Source organism: Chrysemys picta, chromosome 10, assembly GCF_011386835.1.
Source record: "Chrysemys picta bellii isolate R12L10 chromosome 10, ASM1138683v2, whole genome shotgun sequence".
NCBI lineage: Eukaryota > Metazoa > Chordata > Testudines > Emydidae > Chrysemys > Chrysemys picta.
This window is the reverse complement of record NC_088800.1, coordinates 30,700,889-30,727,995: the sequence shown is the minus strand read 5'-3', so window position 1 is coordinate 30,727,995 and position 27,107 is coordinate 30,700,889. Positions and strand designations below refer to the sequence as shown.

The 27,107-nt window shown below is 38.8% G+C and overlaps 1 protein-coding gene across 3 annotated transcripts in view; it reads left to right on the top strand.

Moving 5' to 3' along the window:
* The first annotated feature begins 773 nt into the window (after nucleotides 1–773).
* Nucleotides 774–27,107, top strand: part of MTMR10 (myotubularin related protein 10) — a 62,356-nt gene continuing 36,022 nt past the window's right edge. Inside the window, exons 1-2 of one of the 3 annotated variants that reach the window (XM_005285008.5) lie at nucleotides 774–1,629; nucleotides 3,298–3,358. In XM_005285008.5, the coding sequence (XP_005285065.1) occupies nucleotides 1,576–1,629; nucleotides 3,298–3,358 (115 nt within the window). In that variant the 5' untranslated portion in view covers nucleotides 774–1,575. Of the gene's footprint in view, nucleotides 1,630–1,894; nucleotides 1,914–3,297; nucleotides 3,359–5,543; nucleotides 5,572–27,107 lie in introns of those variants that run through there. The other 2 variants (XM_065558308.1, XM_065558307.1) reach the window with 2 other exon arrangements.

The window sequence follows — 27,107 nt, the reverse complement described above, 5'->3', positions numbered from 1 at the left end:
AAATACCCTCACAATAGAGTCAAAATGCAGTAGGAGTAAACAAAACATTAATAGAGCCAGATTTTGCCACCCTTACTCACTGTGCCTAGTTCCTTACTCCTTGAGTAGTCCTATGGATTTAATTCAACATGCCTAACGGTAATAGAATTAGAATATGGCCAGAGAGTCCGATTCTTCTCCCACTGAGGGATAAGATTAGCTAGCTATTAATTCTTGTTTCAGATTTTTCTTTGATCCTGGTAAGTAAGATTGCATGAGAAGGGGAAAGGAGCATTACAGCTTTTCCAAAAGTAGTGTAAGCACACCCATAGCTGCCTATGCCCAGGAATGGAAAAGCCTGAGGTTTTCCTCTGGAATGAATGAATGCACGTACCACACACACACTCTTACACAGAGAAACAAATATTACATATGGTGTTACATGTATATTTTATTGTTTGAAATCTTGAAAGTAAACTATCCCTGACAAAGTATCTTTTGACAACAGTGGGATTCCAGGTGCCAAAAGCTGCCTTTGCTGTAGCCTATGTTGGCAGGAGCCATCCTTCTAATCTATTTGATGCCACTGTCTCAGCTGTGGTGCGGCAACTATGAGGTCCATAGCCGCACCCAAGGCATGAGATTTTGAAAGCAGGCCTGAAACCCTCCAAAAGCCCGTCGTTTCAGGCCAGAAGCCAGCTCTGGGGACTCATGAGTCGGAGATCTCAAAAGCAGCTTGTCTGGTTAACCTCAAAACGTGCGTGCGTGCATGCAAACCCTCGCCCCCACCCCCCGACTATATGTGGCTGCTGAAGCAGAAAGGACCTTGTCCAATGAGGTGGGGCAAACTCAGGCTTGTAAATTGTAAATGGAAAGCTGCTGCAGCAGCCACCGCAGTGGGGCCAGCCGAGGGAGGGAGGCAGCTTCCCCTTCCCTGGGGCTGGCAAGGCTGAGGCTGTGCAGAGCCAAGCCCAGGGGAGAGTGGGGAGATCAGCGAGGTCCCCCTCGGGGCTGCTGCTTGGCAGATGCCCCTGTCACAGCGGCGAGGCGTGCGGCCGGGCTGCCCGCAGCGCCGGGGTGGGGACACACACGTAGCAGGGGAAGGGGCTAGGGGAAGCGACTGAGGGGGGAACGCCTCTGGGGGCGGCCGCTTGGCCCCTCCGCGCTGCCGTACAAACTCAGCCTCGCCTCCAACATGGCCGCCCAGGCCCCAACCTCTGGGGCCCAGCAAGGCCGCCGCTGCTTCCTGCTGCTGGAGGCAGGGAGCTGCTAGGGCAGGGAGGCTCCCCTCACACGTCCCCGCCCCCACGCCGGCCCACAGGGGAGGGAGCAGCGGAGCTGACGGGGGCTCCATGAGGGACCGGGGCAGCCCCAGGCCGGACCTGCCCAGCCGGCTGACTCCTCCCTTGGGAACGGGGGGGCAGTGGTGCCGCCTTCCCTCGCCTCATAACTCCAGAGCGCCGGGAGCCTGCAGCCCTGGGCCGGGGGGCTCGAGGGCTCGGACCCCGCCTGGCTCGGGCAGGACTGGGGGCTCACCCCGCTGTTTGCCTCACCCGGGGAGCAGCCTCCTGCGAGGACTGCCGGGGGGCAGCCGCAATGTTTTCGCTCAAGCCAGCGAGACCCACCTTCAAGTCCTACCTTCTGCCGCAGGTAACAGCCCTTTCTGTCTATTCCCCCCCGGCGTAGCGCGCTAGAGCTGCGGGCAGGGCTGGGGACAGGGGATGGGTCTCCTTGGGGTGGCTTCCCCTCAGCAACACTTATCAGCCCGGGAATGGCTCTCGGCGGTGTTTAAATAGCACCTGCGCGTGAGCGAGACCCCCCTCGTCGGCTGTGCTAAGAAAACTTTCCTTGGGTTAGGGTAGTGTCCCCCGAGCGATGCAGCAGCATTCCTGGAATTGGCCGGTGACTGGATACTGGTGCCCCCTTTTTTCTAGGTTTGTCTTCCCAATCAGGCACAAACTCTATGTAGATGATTTATATTGCAATTACAGGGAAGCAACAACTTTTTAACCAAAACACAATCATAAACTAATTAAAGTTTGTCAACCTAAGAAAAGTTCGGATGGTTTGTACTAACTTTAGTTATATGTGAATGACTTTCCTTTCCTTTTTACAGTGATTAAGTGCTAGAACCTTGTTTTAGCACTAGTCAAATATTATGTTTTCTCTTTAAAGTAACCCAAGTGCTTGTTCCTTATATGCAAATATTTAAGCTGCTGCAGTACTCATTAAACTTATTATCACTAACTAGAAATCAAAAGCTGATAATAAAACGGTATGTTTTAGTAAAACTATTATGAAAAGGTTCTAAACTTCAGTGTGTTTCTGCCATGCCCTAAAAAAGGAGTGATTTTTTTTATATCTAGATTTATGGGGTGTGACTTACTAGCTGAAAAGTTGGATGCTGTGTCGTACTAATATGTGTGACCAAAAATAAAAACCTGGATATTTTTTTCACATTTTTTCAGTGAAGTAGAAATGACAATGAAAAATTATTTGTTTTTTTTTTTTTTTTCTGGGAAGGGCATCCTTGTCTCTATGGAAAAGGTATATAGTTACATTGTGTCAACTGAGGTTTTCTGTATCTGTTTAAACTAATGATTTTTTTTTTAAGGTCTAGAATTTAAACATAAAATGGTTTATAAGGTGCCTTTTAAAAAAAAAAAATCATCAAATTTAGGCCTTGATCTTGTACATTTCTTCATGCAGATAGATGCTTACACTTGTGTAGAACCTTGTTTAAATCACTGGGGGTCTGTGCAGGCACATGCATAGGTCTTATTGCAGGACCAGCAATTTAGGGCCTGTCTAGACAGGCCCTTACTGGGGCCCCAAAGACTAGACTTAGTCATGTGCTTAAGTTTACACACTATGGGCTTGTCTACATTACCCGCTGGATTGATGGGCAGTGATCGATCCAGCAGGGTTTGATTTATCGCATCTAGTCTAAACATGATAAATTGACTGCCGAGCGCTCTCCCGTCGACTCTGGTACTCCACTGGAGCGAGAGGCGGAGTCAACGGGGGAGCATCAGCAGGTGAGTAGATCTAAGTATGTCGACATAGCTGAATTTGTGTAACTTAGATTGATTCCCTTCTCTTCCCCCCTCCTCCCCAGTATAGACCAGACCTATTAGTAGTTCCATTAAAGTCTATGGAGTGTGTAGCATTAAACATGTGTAAATCTCTGCAGAATTGGGACCTGAAACTTAGGACTCAAAATCTTTTAAACTAAAAAAGTGGCCCCAAGAAGATCTGTGTATATCTTTAATTTTATAAGTATTTTAACTTTTTTGTGGTGTTGCTATTGTGTTTCAGGTTGAAGACAAAATAACCCCAGAGCCCAAGATTAAAAAGCTGGAACCAGTACTTTTGCCAGGTAAATGTTAATCAAGGATTTGACAGAGGTCTACATAGGGTTATTTTTTTTTAGTGCCTTCTATTCACTCTGGTAGTATTTGTAGGATTAATAGCGTGCACGTAATGCTATTTTTTTCTACTGTTTGACCAATAATTAATAACTTTTATTCTAACCTTAATGTAGTAATTAAGGGAATGCAGCTTGTAATTCAGTAAGAAAATCTACAGACTCTTCTCTGTGAGAGATTTTCTAATTTTGTTTAGTTAACTCTTGAAACTAAACATAGGTGGGTATTTGTTTTGTTATAGTTTTGTAAAATGTCATACCTTGATATTTACTTGCTTTTTTGAAACAGAAAAGCACTGTAATTTGATAGCCTTTGTGACACAGCGTTTAGGGGGTTCTCTCTTTGGATCAGCAGATTTAGGCTCCGATTTTGCAGTTGGATCCACGTGGGCAGACCTTTGCGCCTCTGATTAGCTCTGCCTATGTGACCTGAGTGGCAGCTCTGTTAAAGCCTTCATTCCTTTTCTCTTACTGAATATCCAGTATCTGATTCTAAGCTTTTTGAACCTGTGAAATAGTTTGAAATACTAATGCATAATACTATTTCAAGAGAGTGTGATGGAAGGAAGGAGTAGCTTTTTATCATTCTTTATAATCAGTAGTTTATATCAGAATCCAAGATGTCTGACTGCTTGTACCACCTCTTTATTAAGAAAATAAAACTTTTGATTTAGCTATATTATCTCAGAGAAACATGGAATTATAAAATCTTGTTCTGACATTAAAAATTCCATCATCCTACTATACTATAGCTATTACTTGAATCACAAACTATTCCTTACTAATTAGAGCAATAAATATAGTGGTTGATTGCAAACATTGCTTGGATTTTGTGGGAGTATTTTTGTTAGAACAGATCTAAGCATATATATTTAAATACATCTAAGAAAAATAGATGACCTAAAGTATCACTTACTTTAGTGGGACATTGTTATCATGGCTAAAGAATAATTAGATAAATTAGATGTATTCAAGTCAGCAAGGGGCCTGATGAAATTCATACTAGAGTACTTAAGGAACTAGCTGAAGCAGTCTTGGAGCCATTAGTAATTATCTTTGAACTCCTGGAAGACAGTAGAGGTCCCTGAAGATGGCAGAAGGGCAAACATAGTACCTATCTTTAAAAAGGGGAGGGAGAAGGACCCAGAGAATCATAGACCAATCAGCTGGACTTCAGTACCTGAAAGATACTGGAGCAAATTATTAAACAGTCAATTTGTAAGGACCTGGAGGATAATGGGATTATAAGGAATTTTGTAAAGAAAAAATCATGCCACACCAACTTAATTTCTTTCTTTGATAGGGTTACCACCTACTGGATAGTGCAGAAGCAGTAGTCATGATATATCTTGATTTTAGTAAGGCTTTTGACACATTTCTGCATGACATTCTCATAAGCAAACTAGGGAAATGTGGTCTAGATGAAATTATTATAAGGTGGGTGCACAACTGGTTGAAAGACCATACTCAGAGTAGTTAGGCATGTTTTGCTGTCAAATTGGGAGGGCATATCTAGTGGGGTCCCACAGGGGTCAGTCCTGCGTTCAGTATTAGTCAATATTTCCATTAATGGATAATGGAGTAGATGGTATTCTTATAAAATCTTCAGATGATACCAGACTGGGAGGGGATGCAAGCATTTTCTCAGCCGGGTTTAAAATTCAAAATAACCTTGACGAATTGGTCTGAATTCAACAAGATGAAATTCAATACAGAGAAGTGCAAAGTACTTCACTTAAGAAGGAAAAATCAAATGCACAACTACAAAATGAGGAATAATTGTCTAGGTGATCATACTTCTGAAAAGAGTGACTGAATATGATGCAGCTGCAAAGACAGCTGGGGTGTATTAGCAGGAGTGTTGTATGTAAGACACAGGCGGTAGTTGTCCCACCCTATTTGGGACTGGTCAGGCCTCAGCTGAACTGTGTCCAATTCTGGGCACCACAATTTAGGAAAGATGTGGACAAATTGGAAGGAATACAGAGGAGAGCAACAAAAATAATAAAAGGTTTAGAAAACCTGACCTATGAGGAAAGGTTACAAAAACTTCCCATATTTAGTCTTGAGAAAAGAAGATTGAGGGGCGACCTGATAAGTCTTCCAATATGTTAAGGGCTGTTATAAAGAGGACGGTGATCAGTTGTTCTCCATGTCCAAGGAAGGTAGGACAAGAAATGATTGGTTTAAGCTGCAGTGAGGGAGATTTAGGTTAGATTATTAAGAAAAACTTTCTAACTATAAGGTTAGTTAAGATCTGGAATAGGCTTCCAAGGGAGGTCATGGAGTCTTCATCATTGGAAGCTTTTAAAAACATTTGGAGAAACACTTGTCAGGGATGGTCTAGATTTACTTGGTCTTGCCATAGCACTTGGGGGTTGGATTAGATGACTTCTCAAGGTCTCTTCCAACTCTTCATTTCTGTGGTTCTATGTAGTCAGCTGTTTAAATTGACTTAGACATTTCAACCCTCAAAGTGAACAAGAGGAGTAATAAGTAACTGTTCCAAGTGTGTACGTTAATTATTTCACCTACTTACTACCTGGTATTTGACTATTGTTAATCATCAAGCAGTACTAACTACTGCAATGCTTTTGTGTATTGAGATAAAGTTTAGTGTGCTGAATTTGTGAGGGAGGTGGAGGGGAAGGAATCTTTTTGGCTAGAGTTCAGTATTTTATTTTTACCTGAATGAGTAATTATTGATTGACTGCATCTTCTTATGAAAGAAAGTATGGTATCTTGTTCTGGGGCTTATAAAACGTAGGTACTTTGCAAACAGCAAAGATCGTTGTTTATCTGTAGGAAACAGTTAAACAGACTTTATGCTGTTCAACATCTTACATGCTACATTACAGTAGCAAACAACCAAAGTGTAGGGTTGGTTTGTTTTTTAAGGACAAATTAAGTTTGGGTTTTTTTCCCAAGAGGGAATAAGCCTTTGTGTACTCTGAATTGTTGAGTAATTTGCCCGCTTATTCCCATTACCGCCATTCTTTCCTGAGGTCACCATCCTTCTGCATTAGGAGCATTTGTTCAGGAAATCACTTATACCAGTTAGAGCTTTTCTGTAAATGGTCTGAAAGGTGAGTTAATTTCAAATTAGTGCCCCAGCATGGTGAGAGCAGAAGTGTAGTGTTGTGGTTAAGATCTTGGGAGATCTGAGCCCAAGATTTTCCTGTGTAATCTTGGGCAAACTGCTTAATTTTGTGTGCCAATCTATAAAGTGGGGTGGATAGTAATTCAGAATTTCACAGGATAAATTAAATGACTTCTATGAGACTACCTCTGCTTAAAGCTAAGCATGTGCTTAAGTGCATGTCTGAATATAGTTAGTGCCATAGAAAAGTCTACAAACACACACACCGTGTGTGGTGCTATAGGTGTTGACTTCTCGATGAGACATAAAGCCAAGTTTCTGTCCAAATTCCAATTTATTTAATTACCTTCTGCTTTACTTGCCTTCCCTTTGCAATTAACTGAATATGGTATTCTTGATTTCCTGACAATAATTGTTGTATAATGTTTCCTATGCTGTTAAAAAACCCACCGTATGTTAACCCAGTGGAGCTAAACTTCAGGGGTTGAAGACTGATATATAGTTAATAGGTTGTTTTATAATCCTTTGAGATGAAACTCTGTAAATGACGGTAATAATCTTAGTAATTCTGACAACTGCAAATAGCTGGTGTCTCAAACTGTTAATTCCTAAAATATAGTAGTTTTGAGAAAACAATTGAGTTAGTAGAAACTAGAATCCGAAGCTAGAAGTTTGGTGAAATACTCCACATGCTGTCTTCTAAGTTTTGTTTTGTGTTTGAAAGGGGGTGGGGACGGCAGGTGGAGTGCTGTGGCTGGACTACAGTATTGCCAACCTCAAGCATTCAAAAATCTTTAGTGTTCATGTTTTCAATCTTTTTCTCTGCCACTAGGAGGCTTACCTTTTTTTTTTTTTTTTTTTTTTAAATGAAAACTCAGAATCTAGTGTAATCGCATGACTCCAGGGAGGTGAGGTACTAAGAAAAGACGAGCAAATATCATGAGTCTTGGATTTAAAACCAAATTGCTGTCAGTACTGGGACTGTAATAGTAGAAAGTGAAAAATTAATCATTTTATGGCCTCAGGGCATTTTCATTCTCAAATTAAGTTTGAAAGTTTCTTTATATGTAATTATATTCAGAATTAAAATCTTTTTTTTTTTTTTTTAACCTTCCTCTGTTCTTCCAGTCCTGTTTCCTGATCAAGAATGCTTGCTACAGTTGTTTGGAACACTGGCCTCAGCAATAGTTTCTCCTCCTTTGTTTTATTAGTTTATTGATCTGAACAGGTTACATTTTAAACATATTTCTAATGAGCAAAGTAGAGAAACAGCAAGTAGTCTGGCAGACAGCCCCCCGCAGTGTGACATACCTAGTTAATAGAATACTAGCTTGCTTATTTTTGGAGAGTTGTAGTTATGACTGATGATTTTACAAATTGTGTACTAGAGTAAATCTTGTATGTAAGTTTTCTGCTTACAAGCAATCTTCAGAGAATTGGTTACACTAGTTGCTGTTTCACTAAAAAGTTCTGTAGCATTTGAGACATTGTCATAAGCATTTTCAAAATTGTATAGTATACAAAATGTGTCCTGAATTATATTCTAGCTGTCTTGTTTAGATGAATTGCCAACCACGCTGTGCAACAGAACATGTAACTTGACAATAGACCTCAATGGAGTTTTTAAAAACAGTTTTGTTTCATGTTGTTCATACCCAGGACCTTTTTGTTCTGTTAGCACGTAGTCTGTTCTAAATTTTGTATAAAGTCTAAATCACGGTACAGTGTTTAGCCAGGATGCAGGCAAACTGATACATGCCCCTGTGCTATTTGTTCACATTCTATTTGTGACTCCACTTCCTAACGGTAAAATTAAAAATACTGTATAGATGAAGATTTAAAACCAAGCTTTTGTAGACAGTATCATTCCTAATAACTTTTGAAATTATAATGTCCAGTTTGTGCTTACTGGAGGAGTACTTAATGAAAACCAAGGTCCTTTTTATTTTTACAAGAGGTAAAGTAACATCTTAAGTACTATGGTCTATCCAAATGGTGAACATATGTACTTACCGCTTACATAGCTCTGTTCATCTGCACATCTTATAATGTTTTATAAAAAGCGGGTAAGATTCATTATCCCAACTTTTCAGATGAGAAAATTGAAGTCCAGATAGTAAGTAGTGACTTATCCAAAGACACACAGCAGGTCAGTGGGAGAAGCAGGAATCTGAGAATTCACAAAACATGTGTGGCTTTTCTCATGCCTCTGTCCAGTGGAAATCTTAAACCTCCCATTTCAAGGGAATTGCTTGTCTTTATAGTTTCAGTAAATTAAGGAAAATTTCTGAAGCCCATTCCTACTCCTTGGCATGGAACCCTGAATACCTTCCTGATTCAGCCAAGCTCTCTTGCTGTGAAAAGGAGAGCAGATTACAAATATTCTGCTCAGCAGTTGCTATTTGTGTCTATACAGCTGCTGATCTCTACTCCTCCACTGGATGCTGAATCAAGGATCATGGCAGTGTTGTAACACTGGGGAGTCATGTGAATCAAAGCTTTCTGACTTCAGAGCTAGGGTGGGATTCTACCATCTAAGTGAAAACTGATCCAAGTGAAGAAGTCCACAGCTCGCAGAACTAGCTGACATTCTTAAATTAAATTGCTGTATGGGGGAAGGCAGGCCCCTCAGGGCTAAAGATCTCCACCTCCCAGGACTGTGAAGGTGTAGGGGTTGTGAGCAAATGTACAGTCCTCCCAGAATTATTCTAAGCTTCCTATCCACAAGCAACCATTTTCTGAGTTGTCTTTTCCTGTCACCACCCACATCTGCTTTGCAGAGCTTAGAGAAGTTTCAGAAGCATAGTAACTTCGATGGGAGTGAGCATAGGGCAGGACAAGCAAGGGACTGCATGGGGCAGCAGGAAGTTAATTCACATTAGCTTTGCACTGCTTTCAGTAGCTCCACTGGTCAGGCTGGTCATAAATTTTCCATCAAAACTGATTTTCAGTGGAAAATTGGTTTTTCAGTAAAAGCAATTTTTGCAGAATGTCTTTCTGTAGAAAACTTTGACCTGGCTCTTTGAGCTCTGGTCAAGTGAAAAATTCTCTAGCTTTTACATGGTGCTTTTCATCCATAGATCTCAAAGCATTTTACAAACTAGGTCAGCATCACTATTCCCTTTTTAATCTACATTTTCCACAGAGTGCAGGGAAACTCTTCCAGCCAGCTCCATCTACTGGTCCAGAGTCACTCTCCTGTACTAGCCTACCCATCTTTAGAATTGAGAAAGGAAGTTAATTTTCTGGATCCTTTTTTACTCTCTCTCTCATGGGGAGGAGACCCAATATGTGTGTGGTTACCAACGTAACCTAAAAACAGTCCACAATTAACTAGTAAGAAACACACATTCTTTATATTGCTGTGAAAATGGATATTTCTCTATTCAAGAGGGACAGCACCATTTCTTCTCTTACATATATAAATAATAATTCCTTGAAAATGTTGCTTTTGTATAATAATCTGCTGCCAGATAAGTAAATAGAACTTAACTGGTTTTCAGTAATGTGCCTTTATAACAACCTAGCTAGGGAAGGATGTTTAGCATTCTTCTATTTTGTATAAAAAAAATATACACTTTATTAATAAATTAAGTAAAACAAATTAGGTAGCACTTTAATTTTTCCAGACTCTGTCTGCATCATCGCCATAAAGGGTGTGGTAACAGTGCTGGTTAGACAACTGTACTACAGAAGTGGGAGCAGGGGAGAAAAACTTGGACTTTTGGACTCTGCTGTTGGTCCAGAATCTGACCCCAAGAGTACAGCGTAGAAGTCAATACTGTAGTAAAATTCCCACTGACTTTGCTGGTACAGGATGAAACCTTTAATAAGTTTGTAGTCGGGTTATCACATGGCTGAAGCATAGCTCAGTGGTTTGAGCATTGGCCTGCTAAACCCAGGGTTGTGAGTTCAATCCTTGAGGGGGCCATTTAGCAAAATGGGGGTAAAAATTATGATCTATGACTCCACAAGCTATTAGTGGTCACACGCATCGTAGACATGTGGTTTATTACCAAGTGAGTGTTCCATATCTTTGAATCTGTCTATTAGCGGGCCTATGCCCTGATTCCTAGATATAGAACTGTACTTCAGTTGTGTTGGTTGTACTGCCTAACCTTGCCTCTCTAGGGCCTTGTCTACACTACAGGGGAAATTCGATCTAAGCTATGCAATTTGAGTTCTGTGAATGGCATAACTCAAATCAATGTAGCTTGGATCTATTTACTGCGGGGTCCACACTAAGCGATTTTGACGGGAGATGCTCTCCTGTTGACTCCCCCTCAGGGTGGATTTGATTTAAATCAAATTGATTAAAATCAAATTTATTGATTTTATTCAATTTATTCAAATTGATTTAAATCATGATTTAAAATCACTAGTCCGGAAGACTCGATTTAATCATGGATTTCTACATAAAATTGCATTCTTGTTGGTTGTCATAACCTTAATACATAGTCTTCATAACTCAGATAGATGTAGGCTTCATTTTTAGACAGTACACACTATACATTTTTTAAGTGATTTATTTTGAAAACTCTTCAGATTAGTTTTACAGCTATATCAGAAAATGAGTGATTGTTTAGTTATTTCATTTACTAAAGGTAATTGAAATAGATAGTTCACCTCCCAATGACTTCATAAATATCTCCAATTCAACAGATTAGTCATTAATATTTGGAGGATTTTCTTGCCATGCTGTATTAGGAGGAGAACATCACCAGACAGGCATTTACATTTTTTTATTTCACTAAAACAATGTTATGTGTTCTGAATTTTTTTCTTCAATGGCAAACAGAGAATATTTTAACAAAACAAGCATATGAATTTTTGAATTTGGTTAAACATTCAAGTTTTTTAAAATCAGGTTTGTTTTTGTTAAAATTGTTTAACTAAAATAGTTAAATGAAATATTAAAAAAAAAAAAAAAAACCACAAAAATTAAATCGACTATGTCAGCCAGGTCAACATGAGAAACTTAAAATATTGGCTTCTGCAGCTAACTCAGTCGTCTTCACCTTCATTTTCTGTTTGTTCATAATCTGGAAAAGAAAAACAAGCTTTCCTGCTTTTTCAGGTCCCAAACGATTTCTCAATTTGGAATGAATTAGTCCAAAGGAAGAAAATATTATTTCTACACTGGCAGAAGAAGTTGCTGATTTTAAAAGTGAGATAAGCACTTGGATTCAGACACGGTTAAAATTACGTGAATATATTGTCTCATACTGTAGAATTAGAATTTATAATCCGTATTCCATGATGAGATATCTTTGACCTATAATGTATCTTAATTAAAACTATCTTTTAGATAGGTGTTTTCCTCAAAAAGCATTTTATCAAAAAAATCTGATTTAAATTATTTATTTATTTATTTTTAAAATCATTGATTTTTATCCACCCTGCTCCCCCTACTCTTCTCCATCTGGTGGACTACAGGAGTCGCTGCTAGTTGATTCCCCTGGTAAGTGTAGACAAGCCCTAAGTGAGCTAACCAGTCCTACTTCCTAGATCTTTTATACTGGAGGACATCCCAAAGTTTAGTAACATGTGAAAGTCACAGAGTTATTTGTCCATATTTTCTTGAATGCACTGGTGAGTACACTGCACACATATACACACAGTAGTACAAGGTAATGGTTCTGGATCACGTTTCCCACAATTTTGGGAAATGTACTATTTTGTGGATGAGCTCAAACTATGCTGGCTATATAACCATGTCAGCTGAGCATGCCAGAGCCTGGTTACACATAATACAGTTTTATTCTTTGTATAGAGAGAGCCTTTTATGCAATTGATCCTTCAGATATGGCCTTATGTGGTTTTCTTATTGTAAATGAAGAGCAAATAAAATTTTGTGATACTGAGGGCCTGCTTCTGCACTCACTTCATTGTTCAGGTAGTGTAAAACTGGTGAGAGCAAAAGCAGCTCCTAAGACTACAGATAACTCTTCTTAGCAAAATAGAAAAGGTTTAGTGTAAGCTTAACTTCGTGGAAAAGTAGATATACATATGCACACTCAAACCTTTCAGCTAGTGCCTTTTATACCCTATCCTTTTGTTTGTACAGTCTTCCCATATTCCCTCTTTTGTACATGTATGATTGCAGTGGTTGAAATGTGCAGTATATCTTCAACAAGGGGCTGTCCTTTTAATGTCACTTGAAAGAGAGCAGATTTACATAGTATGGTGTGTGCAGTGTGTGATAGGTGACTTCTTAAAATGTAGTACTCATTTGACAGCTGTGTAGATTTAATGACTACATCAAAATGACATGAAACATGAACATTTAAAAGTATGTAGCTGTCAATGGCTTTTTGCTTTGAGTTAGTATATTTAAATTCTGTTCAAACAAGTTTTAATATAAAGGTGAAGGATACAATAAATTCAAAATAATGGATTGTTGTTACTTGAAAATGTATGAAAAGGGGCAGCTTCTGATACCCAGATTCTCAGTAATATCAGGCTGTGACAAGTTGGCCCCTCCTAGGACAGTCTCCAGCACCAAGTCAAAGCATAACAGGTACACCTGCCTCAGTTTTCCCTTCAGTGATTCCCAGAAGTAGTCCAACAAAGGCTTTCCAAATGTGTGTATATAGCTCTTGCTGGGCTAACTTGTTACAAAAGAAATCCCCATGCACATAAACAGTAACAGAAGTCCCACAGCCAGAACCCAGAGTTCACCAGCATAGTTTTAAACCAGTGATAATCAGACCTCAGTGGTTCAGGAACCAAATTTAGTGATCAACATTACCCAAATGAGCCACAGTTGTGTGAATTCATGGTTTCATTTACTATAATACTATATAGTCCTATTTAAACAGTCTGACAGGAAATATTACACACACAGACCTACATATTTCCCCTGTCACTGTTTAAATAGGACTATATAGTATTATAGTAAATGAAACCATGAATTCACATATATTCACACATTCATACATATTCTCTCTCTCTCTCTCTCCCCTCTGTCACAGCAAAATGACTGAACAAGTATTATTGTTTTATCAACTACAATTGGTTAATAACATTGTGAATGTCCTGATTGGTTAATAGCTTAGACTGGTTAATAATTAAATCACAGTGTTTTAATATATGCTGCAAAGAGCATAAGGAGACATATTAAAGAGCCACTTGCGGCTCTCAAACCTCAGTCTGAGTATGACTGGTCTAAACAGTACATTCAGTCTTCAAGACCCAGCAGTCTATCACACATCAAGTACAGCCATGGCACCTCTCATCTCGTACAAGGTCTCCGGTATTACTTCAATGACTTTTATCACACTCAACTCTGGTGCAGCTCTGTTGTCTCTCACCATGCCTCATCCCCAGCCTTCTCTGGCCCTACAGCTTCAGCTCAAAGAGCCAGCAGGCATCTCCTCTGCAGCTCTCAGCCTCCAGCCTTCTTTAGCGAAGGCTCTGAGGCTCAGGAAGGTCAGCAGGCTAGCCTTTCAACTAGCTTCCTGATAATTCTTTCCCCTTTCCAGGGAGGGCTGTGGAGAGCTTTCTGCTCTCTGCAGCTTTCCCCAAAGACCTCCAGTTTCCTGATCCCTGGAGCAGTCATCTTCCAACCTTCTCTGACTGACTCAATCTATAACCACCACCTACTATATTCCTCTTACATTCATGCCACTGCACTCTTACCTTTTTTAAGGATATAGAGCACGGTAATAGAACTTTAATATCACCTCACTTTCCTGATACTCTCACTAAATCCCTCATAGTACATTCTGTCACCTTAAAGCATCTGAATTCTTCATAAGGAGCCTTTCTTTTCTGGGAATACTCATTGCTTTCCTGTATCAGGTGATCTGTTTGTTTAACCTTACACAAGTTACATATCCTTGTATCTATTCAATACATATAAATTATTCTTCAAATCACACTGACCAGTTAACAGTCTAAATGAGAGTCCTTCACTGATTCTTTTGATAACTTGGAAGTAGTGCATTATCCTCTATTTTGGGTCATACTTTATAGAATCTTCTTCCTCTTTACTCCTTGGTCCACAATTCTTGACTTTTCTTTTTAAACTAAACTTTTAAACTCCGGCTTACTCAGGGTTTTTTTATATCAATTTCTCCATTTTTTAAAAAGCATTTTTCACTTCCTTATCAGCTATTTCATTGCCATGTGTCCCAGAATGTGCTGCAATCCAGGCTGGTACTATGTTCATGGCTGAGCATATTAACTCAAACACAATATTTCATTTATTAGATCACTCCTGCTTCCTGAGGTACCCTTTTTAATTCCCAGAATACCTGATAATGAATCTGAAAATGTAACAGTTCTGCAGTGAGCCTTATCCAGTTTAATGCTAACATTATTTCCACCAATTCAGCTGTCATAATGGCTACAAAATTAAGTATTCTTTTGATTTCTCAACTCCAGTCTCAGAGATGCAAAAGGCTGCTCCACTCTTCCTGTTTTTCATCTTTAGATCCGTCAGTATATATTCAGCAGTGATGACTCTATATTTACCATATACACCTCTACCTCGATATAACGTTGTCCTTGGGAGCCAAAAAATCTTACCGCGTTATAGGTGAAACCGCATTATATTGAACTTGCTTTGATCCACCGGAGTGCACACCCCGCCCCCCCGGAGCACTGCTTTACTGTGTTATATCCGAATTAGTGTTATATCAGGTGGCATTACATTGAGGTAGCGGTGTATAAACTCCTAAACTTTATCGGTCATATAGGACAACTTTCTCTTTTCTAGTCCTTTTTCACTTAACTCTTACTTGCATTTAAACCCTATGAGCATGAGGGAGTCTATTGAGTCAGGCTGCATTTCATCTATTTAATTCCCAACATTCCTTGTATATTTTTCCAGTATTCTTATCTTTGCTATTTCCCTTGACTTTCCCTTGACTTCAGACCAAACTGTCAAATCTAACACTTTCATTCTTAAATTGATGGACATTTCTCCAGTAACTATCTGGATTATTACACGCAATAGTGTCATTAGAAATGCACCACATGCAATTCATAGTTCTTACTCAGTCTGTCGGGCTCTCCCATTTATATGGACAGGGTGCCCTCCTTAAAACTCAATTAGGAGGCAGCTGAGGAGTGTCAGGTGCACTGGATCCTGTTCCTCTTAAAGGGGCCAGTTACAATTTTCCCCCTAATTTTATTTTGACTGTGTTAGCAGCTTGAAGTCAAACAGTCAAAAGAGGTAGTTTGATGTTGAACTGTGGTTGTGGGTACTGTGGTAGAGGCTGAATTTAGACGTGAAAGAGCCTTAAAAATAGCCACCCCAAAATTAAAACTCCTTTCTCTGTGTTAAATGTCCTCCCTCTCCTTCAATTCTCCTTTAAAACCCATGACTCTTGATTAATAAAATAGTATGATCTCCTTAGTTCTCTTCTGCCACATCAAAACCACTTCTTTCATATTTTGTATTGTATTTTTGTCTGTTAGATTTAAGCACGTCAGATTTGATCTTAAAAGTAACGCTGTCTGAATATATTTGTTATAAGTAACATCTAACATTACTATAACTGAAAGAAAAATGGCTTTAGATTTGCTTTGTGTATAGTCAATTTCACTGATTCACAGGCATAGCAAATTAAATAGGTTTATGTTCCACAATGCAATTCACTAGCACAGGGCCATGTGGCCAAGTGGTATCCCATTAACTTTTTAGTTAGATATTAGATCACATTGCAGGATTAGAATCTTAGTCCTTCCACCCATCCCCTTTTTTAAATAAAATTGAAAATAACTTGTGATTGTAAAACTACCAAAGCTAGCAGGAGCTGTAAGGCATTGGTGTAGCACCTGAAACTGTTTTAACTTCATTTTGTAAGTCCGTGCCATGCACGTGTGTGGAGCTCTGTTCAACACTGAAGAAATTACTGGAATTTTATTTGGAAAATATGTGTTTGAAATAATTCTCTGAAGTTTTTCTTTTGCACTATATTTTGAGTTTATGCAAATATTACCAATCTTTAGTTCCATAAATTGTGGAGATTTTTTTTAGATTAATTTCCAGATTTTTTTGGCATATTACTTCTGCAAACTGATCTTTCATACCACAAAAAAATTAAAAATGAACCAAACACTTGACTTATTAGTTCCTAACATAAGCAGCGCAACAGTTTATAAACGCTATCTGCTATTATAGATCTGCATACATATCCTGTCTTAAGATCCAGTGTAAACTTTGTGGTATGTTTCTGTGCATTGGCTTATTTATTTGTTTTGGGTATTATAAAGGACTGATTTATGAGTTCTGTCCACTTCTATGAATTATCTGGAATTTAGATTCTGGATGCAAACTTACATTTGTGGACCATTTCATATTGATGTTCTTAATTTACAGTCAAGAATACTGAGATCTGTTTTTTCTTAAGTTTCTGACTTGTACAGATACGTTAGGTATTTTGTGAACATCTGTCTGAATTATTTTTCCAGCTATGAACGGTTTCATGTAGTTTAGTTTTGACTGTATAGAAACCAGACCTAAAAATGGTTTTGCTTGAGTCTACTTTAAAATTAAATCTGTTTGTTTTTCCTTGTGTATTCTGCAAAAAAAAAAAAAAAAAAAAAAAGTGGGCACTATGCTGCCAGTTAATTTTTCCCTCCCAATGACTTCTGACCAGTGGCAAATGTTGTTCATATCATAAGTCACTAGAGAGCCTAGAAAAAACTCATTATATGACATTTTGTTCTCTAACAGCCTACTAAACAAACTACTATACCACTTCTTTTTTTCCCCTCCTGGCAACTAAACAGACTTACAGTGAAGAAGTCCTTTAAAATACGCTTAGTTCTGGAGAACATGTAGTTTTGTGTTCGATGTAACAGTTGACAAAACTTGCACTACTATAACTCAATATGTCCATTGCTGCTGTTATCAAGCATGTCTGTTTTGTATCCATGACTTAGTTACAAAAGATGAAATTATTTTATAACTTAAAATAACTGGTTGGAAAAAAAAAACACCCATCTCCTCCAATAGCTACTGATGATTATTACAGAATCATACTTTGGGAATCTTCATTGTGTAATATAAGTAAGCAGATTGATGTACTGTGCAATACCTCCAAGAAAAGAAAAAAGAAACATCTCTATTACATTTGACTGATTATCTTGGAAGTTAAGGTTGGGTCAGGCCATCCACACCAGTACCTTGTTCTCACTCAGCATATTTCTAAAATTTACTTTTAAACTCCTTTCATCTCTTCTGTTTAAAAACTCTGAGCACTCTTCAGGCACTGTGCTTTATATAAAATTATTAAAATTGATATCCTGACTACCATATGAAAATGAGAGAGTCTGTTTTATATTTTTAAATGATATCCCACTTTCTCCATTCAATATTAACACATAATCAGACTAATTTTCCATTCTCTAGTAGCCACAGTATCAGGCTGTCCTATTGGAAAATGTGGGTTCTGGTCTAATTTTCACATTTTAGAATCAACTCTTAAATGTAAATATGCATATAGAGTATTAGTATTGTCAAACTGATCACTGTAATATGAACATAGAATACATATCAACTTAAATTCATGGGGAAATGATACTATATAAAATCTTAAGAACAGGTGGTATCATCTAACAAGCATGCCATTATTTCTTGATCTTTTGTGGTACTGCTAATACATTGTTAGAGCTCATGAAAATTCCCTATAAAGAGCTTTAAAAAGTACTTTGAGTTTATAAGTAGAATCTCATCAAGAGTTTTTTTCGTTTTGAACTTCAAAGTATCTACTGAGCATGCTGAACAGAAGATTCATTTAGAAGTGAATGAGAGAAAATTTACATTTAAATGCTTAGAGCATGCTAATAAACCCACACTATTTTAGTATTCTACTCTCCAACAAGGACAACTAGCAAACGCCAGTTAAATGATTAAAGATGCCTGAAGACTTCAATTTAACTTCATAATTAAATTACTGAATACTTCACTTTTTTAGTTAAGAAATTGTTCAGGTTAATTATTTGTGTTCAGATCCATATTTTGCCCATTATGGTTGGAACAAATATAAACAGTTATGCTAGTTAAAAATCTTGTTAAACATGCCTGTCTAAATATACACTACCAGGATACAGAGGCGTATATACTTTAATTGCTAAATAGTAACTCCAATTAGTCTTTGATTTTGCAATAGAAATGTAGGGCTTGAGAGGTCATCTAGACCAACCTCCTGCATTTTGGCAGGACCAAGTATACCTAGACCAGTGGTGGGCAATATGCGGTCTGTCAGGGTAATCTGCTGGCCTCCCCCGCCCAGTGCCCCACAGGGCAGAAGCCCTGAGTCCCGGCACCCTGCAGGTCTAAAGCCCCGAGGGGACCCCCCCACACACACACCTGGTGTCTGAAGCCCGGAGCCTTGAGGCTGCCCCCCACTTGACCCTGGAGTTTTTCTAGCATGTTGGGGGGGAGGGGCCTCAGAAAGAAAAAATTTCAGAACCCTGATCTAGACCACATTTGACTAGTTTGCTTGTGAGACTGTCATGATGGATTGTGTCAAAAGCCTTACTAAAATGAAGATGTATCCTGTCTACTACTTGCTCCCCAACCCACCTTCCCCATCCACTAGGCCAGTAACTCGTTCAAAGAAGGAAATTAGTTTTGGTTTGACATGACTTGAATTTTTTCAGGCCCTGCCATCTTGAATGTTAACTTATCTAAATAGTCTTTAAACCTGTCCTTTCCCTGTTGTTGTTAAGCCTCTGGTCACAGTTAACCTTTTTATTGAAGACTGAAGCAAAACAGGCATTAAACACCTCAGATTTCTTGATGTCCTCCATTATTAGCTCTCCTTCTCAGCTGGGTAGTGGACCTACACTTCACTTTGTCTTTCTCTTGATCCTAATGTGTTTATAAAACCTCTTCTGATTGCCTTTTGTGTCCATTGTTGTGTGTAACTCGTTTTGTTCTTTAGCCTTTCTGATTTTGTCACTACTTGCTTGCATTATTCTTTTGTATTCATCCTTAACAATTTGTCACTGTTTTCACTTTTTGATCAGGTAATTAAAGACCTCCGGATGCAGCCATATTGCCTTCTTATTGTTGTTCTTGAGATGCCTTCGCATCTGGATAGTTTCCTACTATGCTATTAATATTGTCTTTGAGAAACTGCCAGCCCTCCTGAACTACTTTTTCTCTTACATTTTCTTCACAGTGGACCTTAAGCACTAGGTTTTTGGGTTTGTTGAAATGTGTTGTCCTTAGTTTGCTGTCCTCACTCCTTTCTTTCCTTGAAATCTATCATTTCATGATCACTTCCACCCATATTGTCTTTAGCCATCAGGTTTGCTATACCAGTTCCTCTGTTAGTCAGCATCAAGTCTAAAATGGCTGTCCCCATAGATTCATAGATTCTAGGACTGGAAGGGACCTCGAGAGGTCATAGAGTCCAGTCTCCTGCCCTCATGGCAGGACCAAATACTGTCTAGACCATCCCTGATAGACATTTATCTAACCTACTCTTAAATATCTCCAGAGATGAAGATTCTACAACCTCCCAGGCAATCTATTCCAGTGTTTAACCACCCTGACAGTTAGGAACTTTTTCCTAATGTCCAAACTAGACCTCCCTTGCTGCAGTTTAAGCCCATTGCTTCTTGTTCTATCCTTAGAGGCTAAGGTGAACAAATTTTCTCCCTCCTCCTTATGACACTCTTTTAGATACCTGAAAACTGCTATCATGTCCCCTCTCAGTCTTCTCTTTTCCAAACTAAACAAATCCAATTCTTTCAGCCTTCCTTCATAGGTCATGTTCTCAAGACCTTTAATCGTTCTTGTTGCTCTTCTCTGGACCCTCTCCAATTTCTCCACATCTTTCTTGAAATGCGGTGCCCAGAACTAGACACAATACTCCAGCTGAGGCCTAACCAGAGCAGAGTAGAGCAGAAGAATGACTTCTCGTGTCTTGCTCACAACACACCTGTTAATACATCCCAGAATCATGTTTGCTTTTTTTGCAACAGCATCACACTGTTGACTCATATTTAGCTTGTGGTCCACTATAACCCCTAGATCCCTTTCTGCCGTACTCCTTCCTAGACAGTCTCTTCCAATTCTGTATGTGTGAAACTGATTGTTCCTTCCTAAGTGGAGCACTTTGCATTTGTCTTAGTTAAACTTCATCCTGTTTAACTCAGCCCATTTCTCCAATTTGTCCAGATCATTTTGAATTATGACCCTGTCCTCCAAAGCAGTTGCAATCCCTCCCAGTTTGGTATCCTCCGCAAACTTAATAAGCGTACTTTCTATGCCAATATCTAAGTCGTTAATGAAGATATTGAATAGAGCCGGTCCCAAAACAGACTCCTGCGGAACCTCACTTGTTATGCCTTTCCAGCAGGATTGGGAACCATTAATAACAACTCTCTGAGTACGGTTATCCAGCCAGTTATGCACCCACCTTATAGTAGCCCCATCTAAATTGTACTTGCCTAGTTTATCGATAAGAATATCATGCGAGACCGTATCAAATGCCTTACTAAAGTCTAGGTATACCACATCCACAGCTTCTCCCTTATCCACAAGACTCGTTATCCTATCAAAGAAAGCTATCAGATTGGTTTGACACAATTTGTTCTTCACAAATCCATGCTGGCTATTCCCTATCATGTTACCACCTTCCAAGTGTTTGCAGATGATTTCCTTAATTACTTGCTCCATTATCTTCCCTGGCACAGAAGTTAAACTAACTGGTCTGTAGTTTCCTGGGTTGTTTTTATTTCCCTTTTTATAGATGGACACTATATTTGCCCTTTTCCAGTCTTCTGGAATCTCTCCCATCTCCCATGATTTTCCAAAGATAATAGCTATAGGCTCAGATACCTCCTCTATTAGCTCCTTGATTATTCTAGGATGCTTTCATCAGGCCCTGGTGACTTGCAGGCATCTAACTTTTCTAAGTGATTTTTAACTTGTTCTTTTTTTATTTTATCTGCTAAACCTACCCCCTTCCCATTAGCATTCACTATGTTAGGCATTCCTTCAGACTTCTCGGTGAAGACCGAAACAAAAGTCATTAAGCATCTCTGCCATTTCCAAGTTTCCTGTTACTGTTTCTCCCTCTTCACTGAGCAGTGGGCCTACCCTGTCTTTGGTCTTCCTCTTGCTTCTAATGTATTGATAAAAAGTCGTCTTGTTTCCCTTTATCCCCGTAGCTAGTTTGAGCTCATTTTGTGCCTTTGCCTTTCTAATCTTGCCCCCTGCATTCCTGTGTTGTTTGCCTATATTCATCCTTCGTAATCTGTCCTAGTTTCCGTTTTTTATATGACTCCTTTTTATTTTTTAGATCATGCATGATCACTTACTCCACCTTCTGAAATAAGTTTGTCCTTAATACATGCGAAGAACTAACTGGAGATTTTGTATTTTTCTGTATTACTTTTCCAACAGCTGTCTGGGTAGTTAAACTCCCACATTCCTACTAAGTCTTGTGTTTTGGATGTTTGGTTGTTTAAAAAATGCCTCATCCATCACCTTCTGCTGATATGGTGGTCTACAGTACACCCCTATCCTGATGTCGCCCTCCCTTTTTTAAATCTTCAGTTGGTCTGCCTTACTTCCTTCTGGAACTCAAATCAGTTTTTGATCCATAACTTCAGTTTTTATTGAAAAGGTTTATTTTAGGTGTTGTCTTATCTTCCACTGTCAGTGTAAAATGAAGAAACCCTTCCTAATATGTTTTGGTATCTTTCAAACTTGAAGAATACATGTAAGACTTAATGTGAATCGCTCAATGATTCTAATTTCACAGACCTATTAACACCCAGATAATATCAAATTTTTAACACATTGGAGTTACCATATGTTGGCAATTTAAGTAGGGTCTCTGTTCAGCAATAAAATGGCTCTGTAACTACCAGCAATCTGGTAAGTCAGCTGTACTTCATATCTCAATTCTCCAGGTGTTTTACAATGTAGGTGCTCTGTCCCCAGCTGGCAGATATTACTGCTGGCTGAAGATGAAAGGATTGCCCCTGAAAAAATTTGTTTTACTATAGAGATGAGAGCATTTGGGGGCATGGAGTTTTAGTGGAACTGGGTTTTTTTGTTTTTGTTAAATTCAGTAATTCTAATTTGTGTATAGCTTAGGTCTGGGAGTCAGGTGATCCAAGATCTCTTACTGGCTTTGCCACAAACTTCTGTGTATATGAGAAAAGTCGATAAATCTCGCTGTGCCATCAGGAAAATAGAGAATATGCCTTCTACTCTGGGGGTTATTTTGAGACTTTGTTTGTAAGGTACTTTGTGCCTTTCATTGGAGTTTCAAAGTACATACAGAATGGTGGTACACCGTTAGCTCGATATAACGCGACTCAATATAACGCGGTAAAGCAGTGCTCGTGTGGGGGGGGGGGGCTGCGTACTCCGGTGGATCAAAGCAAGTTCACTATAATGCGGTTTCACCTATACTGCGGTAAGATTTTTTGGCTCCCAAGGACAGTGTTATATCGAGGTAGAGGTGTACTAACCAAATAGTCAGTGTAGCAGACATGGCACACAGTTTTATTAGCATCTGAAGAAGTGAGGTTCTTACTGGGAGCATAAGCTTTCGTGGGTACTTCTGTTAGTCTCAAAGGTGCCACAGGACCCTCTGTTAGTTTTATTAGCCACACTGAGATCTGGCAAACTTGTACCAACATTGGGCTTTTCAGGGCATTGCTATAATCTGCCTCTTAGATCACAGGCTCACAGCGGTGTTGCAAAATATGCACTTTTGGCCAACCTGACCAGACTCTCCTTAGGTAAAAGGCAAAAGGAGAGAGATAGGAAAGAGAAGAAATAATGTGAGGAAGGAAAACACATGATGGGAGTGGGACAGGGTGACTGACAGTCTAATATCCCAGGTGGTATTTGGGATTTAGCTAGAGCCTGTGGCAATGTTCTCTGGGTTCATCTCTCTGGCCCGGTTCGGTCAAGATACTTCTCAGGATCAGGACAGTGAAGGCCCAGTAGTGTCACGGTGGATTCTAGGTTCCCAGGAGATGGCTGGGATGGCACCCATGATGAATAACTGCAATCTTCCTCTGTTTCCATGTCTGAGATTATCTCCCCGTCCATCCACTGCACTTAAGAGGCTCATCCATTTCCCCTTGAGAGGCCAAGTTGGTTTCAGCATTACTGATAAGTGAGGATGTGATTAGGTCACGGATTCTGTGACTTTAAGGATCTCCATGACTTCTTCGGCTTCAGCCACATAGCAGGGCTGCACCTGTCAGCTCCTGTGGTGGCAGTCAGCCCCTCTCGCACTCCCCCCTTCCTCCCCAGACTGGTCGCAGGCTTCCGTGACTTTTTGTTTATTGCCCGCGACATGTCGATAACTTTTACTAAAAATAACTCTGACAAAATCTTAACCTTACCTATAATCAACTATGGTCTCTCCAATTAGTGATCACCTTACAAGAAAAAATATGAAGGCGAGGTGCATGCCATAAATCCTATCTATGCACTGCTTAATTTTTTTTTTGATATGAGGAGGAAAAAATGGAATAGAATATTTGTGACTTGTTTCATTGAGTATAATATTGCTTTTTCATTTATCTAACAAATTACATTTTGTTTATGTAGCTCTAATCAAGATATCTAACATGTTTTATGATAGGAAGATGTAGCATGTTTGTCTGCCAACTGTACAGTTAACAGAACAATCTTTGGCTTTACCTAGAAAATGAAATATTGTAGGCATGGAATGTATCGCTTGAATAAGATTTTATTAATTGATTATTAGTCTCTGATTTTGACTGTTGTGGGATGTAGGAGATGGTGATGTAATAACACAATGACAGGTTTCAGAGTAGCAGCCGTGTTAGTCTGTATCCGCAAAAAGAACAGGAGTACTTGTGGCACCTTAGAGACTAACAAATTTATTAGAGCATAAGCTTTCGTGGAATACAGCCCACTTCTTCGGATGCAGTGGGCTGTAGTCCACGAAAGCTTATGCTCTAATAAATTTGTTAGTCTCTAAGGTGCCACAAGTACTCCTGTTCTTTTTAATAACACAATGAGTCACTGAAATAAGTTCTCATGGGTTCCCCTTAAACAGTAGCTGTATGTTGCATCCAAGATGCTATGAAGTCAAGTTAAATTTTTTTTTGAATGTTTACCAGAATCTCAGAAACCTGGAATTCTCTAAAATTTTATGTTTTCAAATGGAGAGATTAATAACTAATGAGCTTTGGACTCTTGTGTTATCTTTGTGAATCATGAATTTAATTTGGTAGATTTTTATTACTTGAATACGCTTCATATATAATGGGTGGTAACCCTGTAATTTGTTCTAGTTTCCTGTCAGAGTTTATACAGACTGCTCTCTTGTTTCCTGGGATAACTCTTTGACTGTTCAAGTCACATGAGTGTTCACTGCTGTTCCGTGTCTGGAACAGCTTGTGACTGTTTACTGGAAAAAGAAGCAGCTACATTGTAAAAATGTGCAGTGTAATATCTCTGAATAGCTTAATCATAGACACTGCCATAGAAAAACCATCTTTTAAGCTGTGGATTTGGCTAAAGCAAAATGTTTCCTGGTATTAGACTGATAATTGTTTCCACTTTATTTAGCTAGTTTCCTCTATTTTACGGAGGTTTACATGCTTTGCATCCTTCTTCATATTATTCAGTATAGCCACTGAATAACAAGTGTTAAAGGTTAAGTGTCTTAATATGAAACTTAAGGATAAAGGTTTGGGATCACACTATTAAAAAATATAGACTTGCACTAAGGCCCTTGAAAACTCCATCTGTTAAAGGTTAACTGCATTGCAAGCTTTCACATTTGATTTAAAAGAAAAAAAACACAACCTAAAAATACTTTAAAAAAAAAAAAAAATGGTTGACAGCATACTGAGCCCTGACCCCTTTGCATGCTGAGTATTTTGAATAGCTAGATAACCAAACTCCTAGGTCAAAACTGATTCGACTTTAAGTGGGAGGGGGTGTTGTCAAAAGGTCTGACGTACTTCCATCATAAAAAGTAAGGCAGAAGAATGAATATTAATACATTAAAATGTGTCTGCACAAACATGAGGAATGGAGAGAGGAAGCAAGGAGGACTAGATATGATGATTAGTAAAATGAGAGGTGGTTTTACAAATGCATGAGGGCAGTAATAATGATAAAAAGGTCCATTAATAAAAGAGTGAAACAATAAGCTGACTCTCAGCTTATTGAACTGCTTCATAAAAAGACAGATTTACAAAGTCGTATAACAAGAAAATTATAAAATGGAAGCCTGAACAACTGTAAGGAATGAACACTGTGTTTAAAAAAATAAAATCCAGTTGATAGAACAGTAAAGGAATACCACACATTTAAAATTTTTAGCATGTATTAATCAGCCATTCTGAATTATACGTTTCTTTAAGTATTAAGGGAAATAGTGTATTTGGTTCTGGACACCACATTGTTAGAGAAATATTGGTACATTGGATGGCTTCAGAGAAGAGCAACTAAATTATAAAGGCCCTGGAAGGTTTCACTTATGAGGAAGGACCAAAAATGTTTGGTTAAGAGACTAATACAGGCAGGGAACTTCGTGTAAAGTATATGAAGGTTGTTAGCACTAACGACAGAAAGGAATTTTAATGTGGTATTTGATGGTACTTGACAAGAAAATATAAAATATACAATTTGGGGATTATGTAGATGGGATATCAGGAAAAACATCTTGACAGTAAGATGTGTTAGGTTGTGGAATAGTCTATTGGAAGCACTGAAACGTTATAATGTTCCCAAGTGATAACACTAGGAAGAATATTGGAAAAGGTGCTGACCAGAGAGCTGGACTGTGGGTGACCCAATAAGGTCTCTTTCCATGTCTGATTCTGTAAATGATTTCTGCTGCCATTTAATTATAATCTGTGAAGTATATTATGGTAAAAACTTTTGGGCAACCAGAGCCCAAGGTACTGAGCACCATCAGGTCCCCTTTCTGGCAATTGGAGATAACCTTGCAGAATTAATCCCTAGATGAGCAAGTTAGTCTTCATCACTATTAAAACAGCTGTATGCACTCTTTAATACTTTAATAATTGAAACTATTATAAACTTAAATTTCCATATGCATGCTCTTGTTACCTGTGGCAGTCGACAACTGAAGTGTTATAACAATACAAGTGGCTGCTCTGATATGGAAGAGAACTTTGTTTATATGTGGGGACTCGGCAAATAACAGATTGCACATCCTGAAGTAAAATGGGGGAAGCTGTATGTAGGTTGTAATTTAGCTTCCAAGAACTTCAATTCCAGATGCTAATGGGTAAAATTGTCTGAGGGGAGCTATAAAGGCTTTTTTGAATATAGCTTTCGATATGATCGGCCTCTGTGTGTTCCTCTTGTTTAAAGCATAGTTTCTCCTAGACTATTCTTTGCACTTGAGAGACTTTTGTCTGGGAAGAATCCTGGATGAATTTAAATATATGCATTTTAAGTAACTTCTTTTACCAGAGGAACATTTTAGTCTCACGAATCAGCTGATCACAGTAGAAACTCTGAAAAGGAGAGTGACATTTTCGTGTGTTTTTACAAATCATGTGTCGTCTTTCATAGATTTACTCAGAATATTAGTCTGAATGTCCAAGTACTAATCAGAGATAATTAGATGTGCAAATGAGGATTTGGTT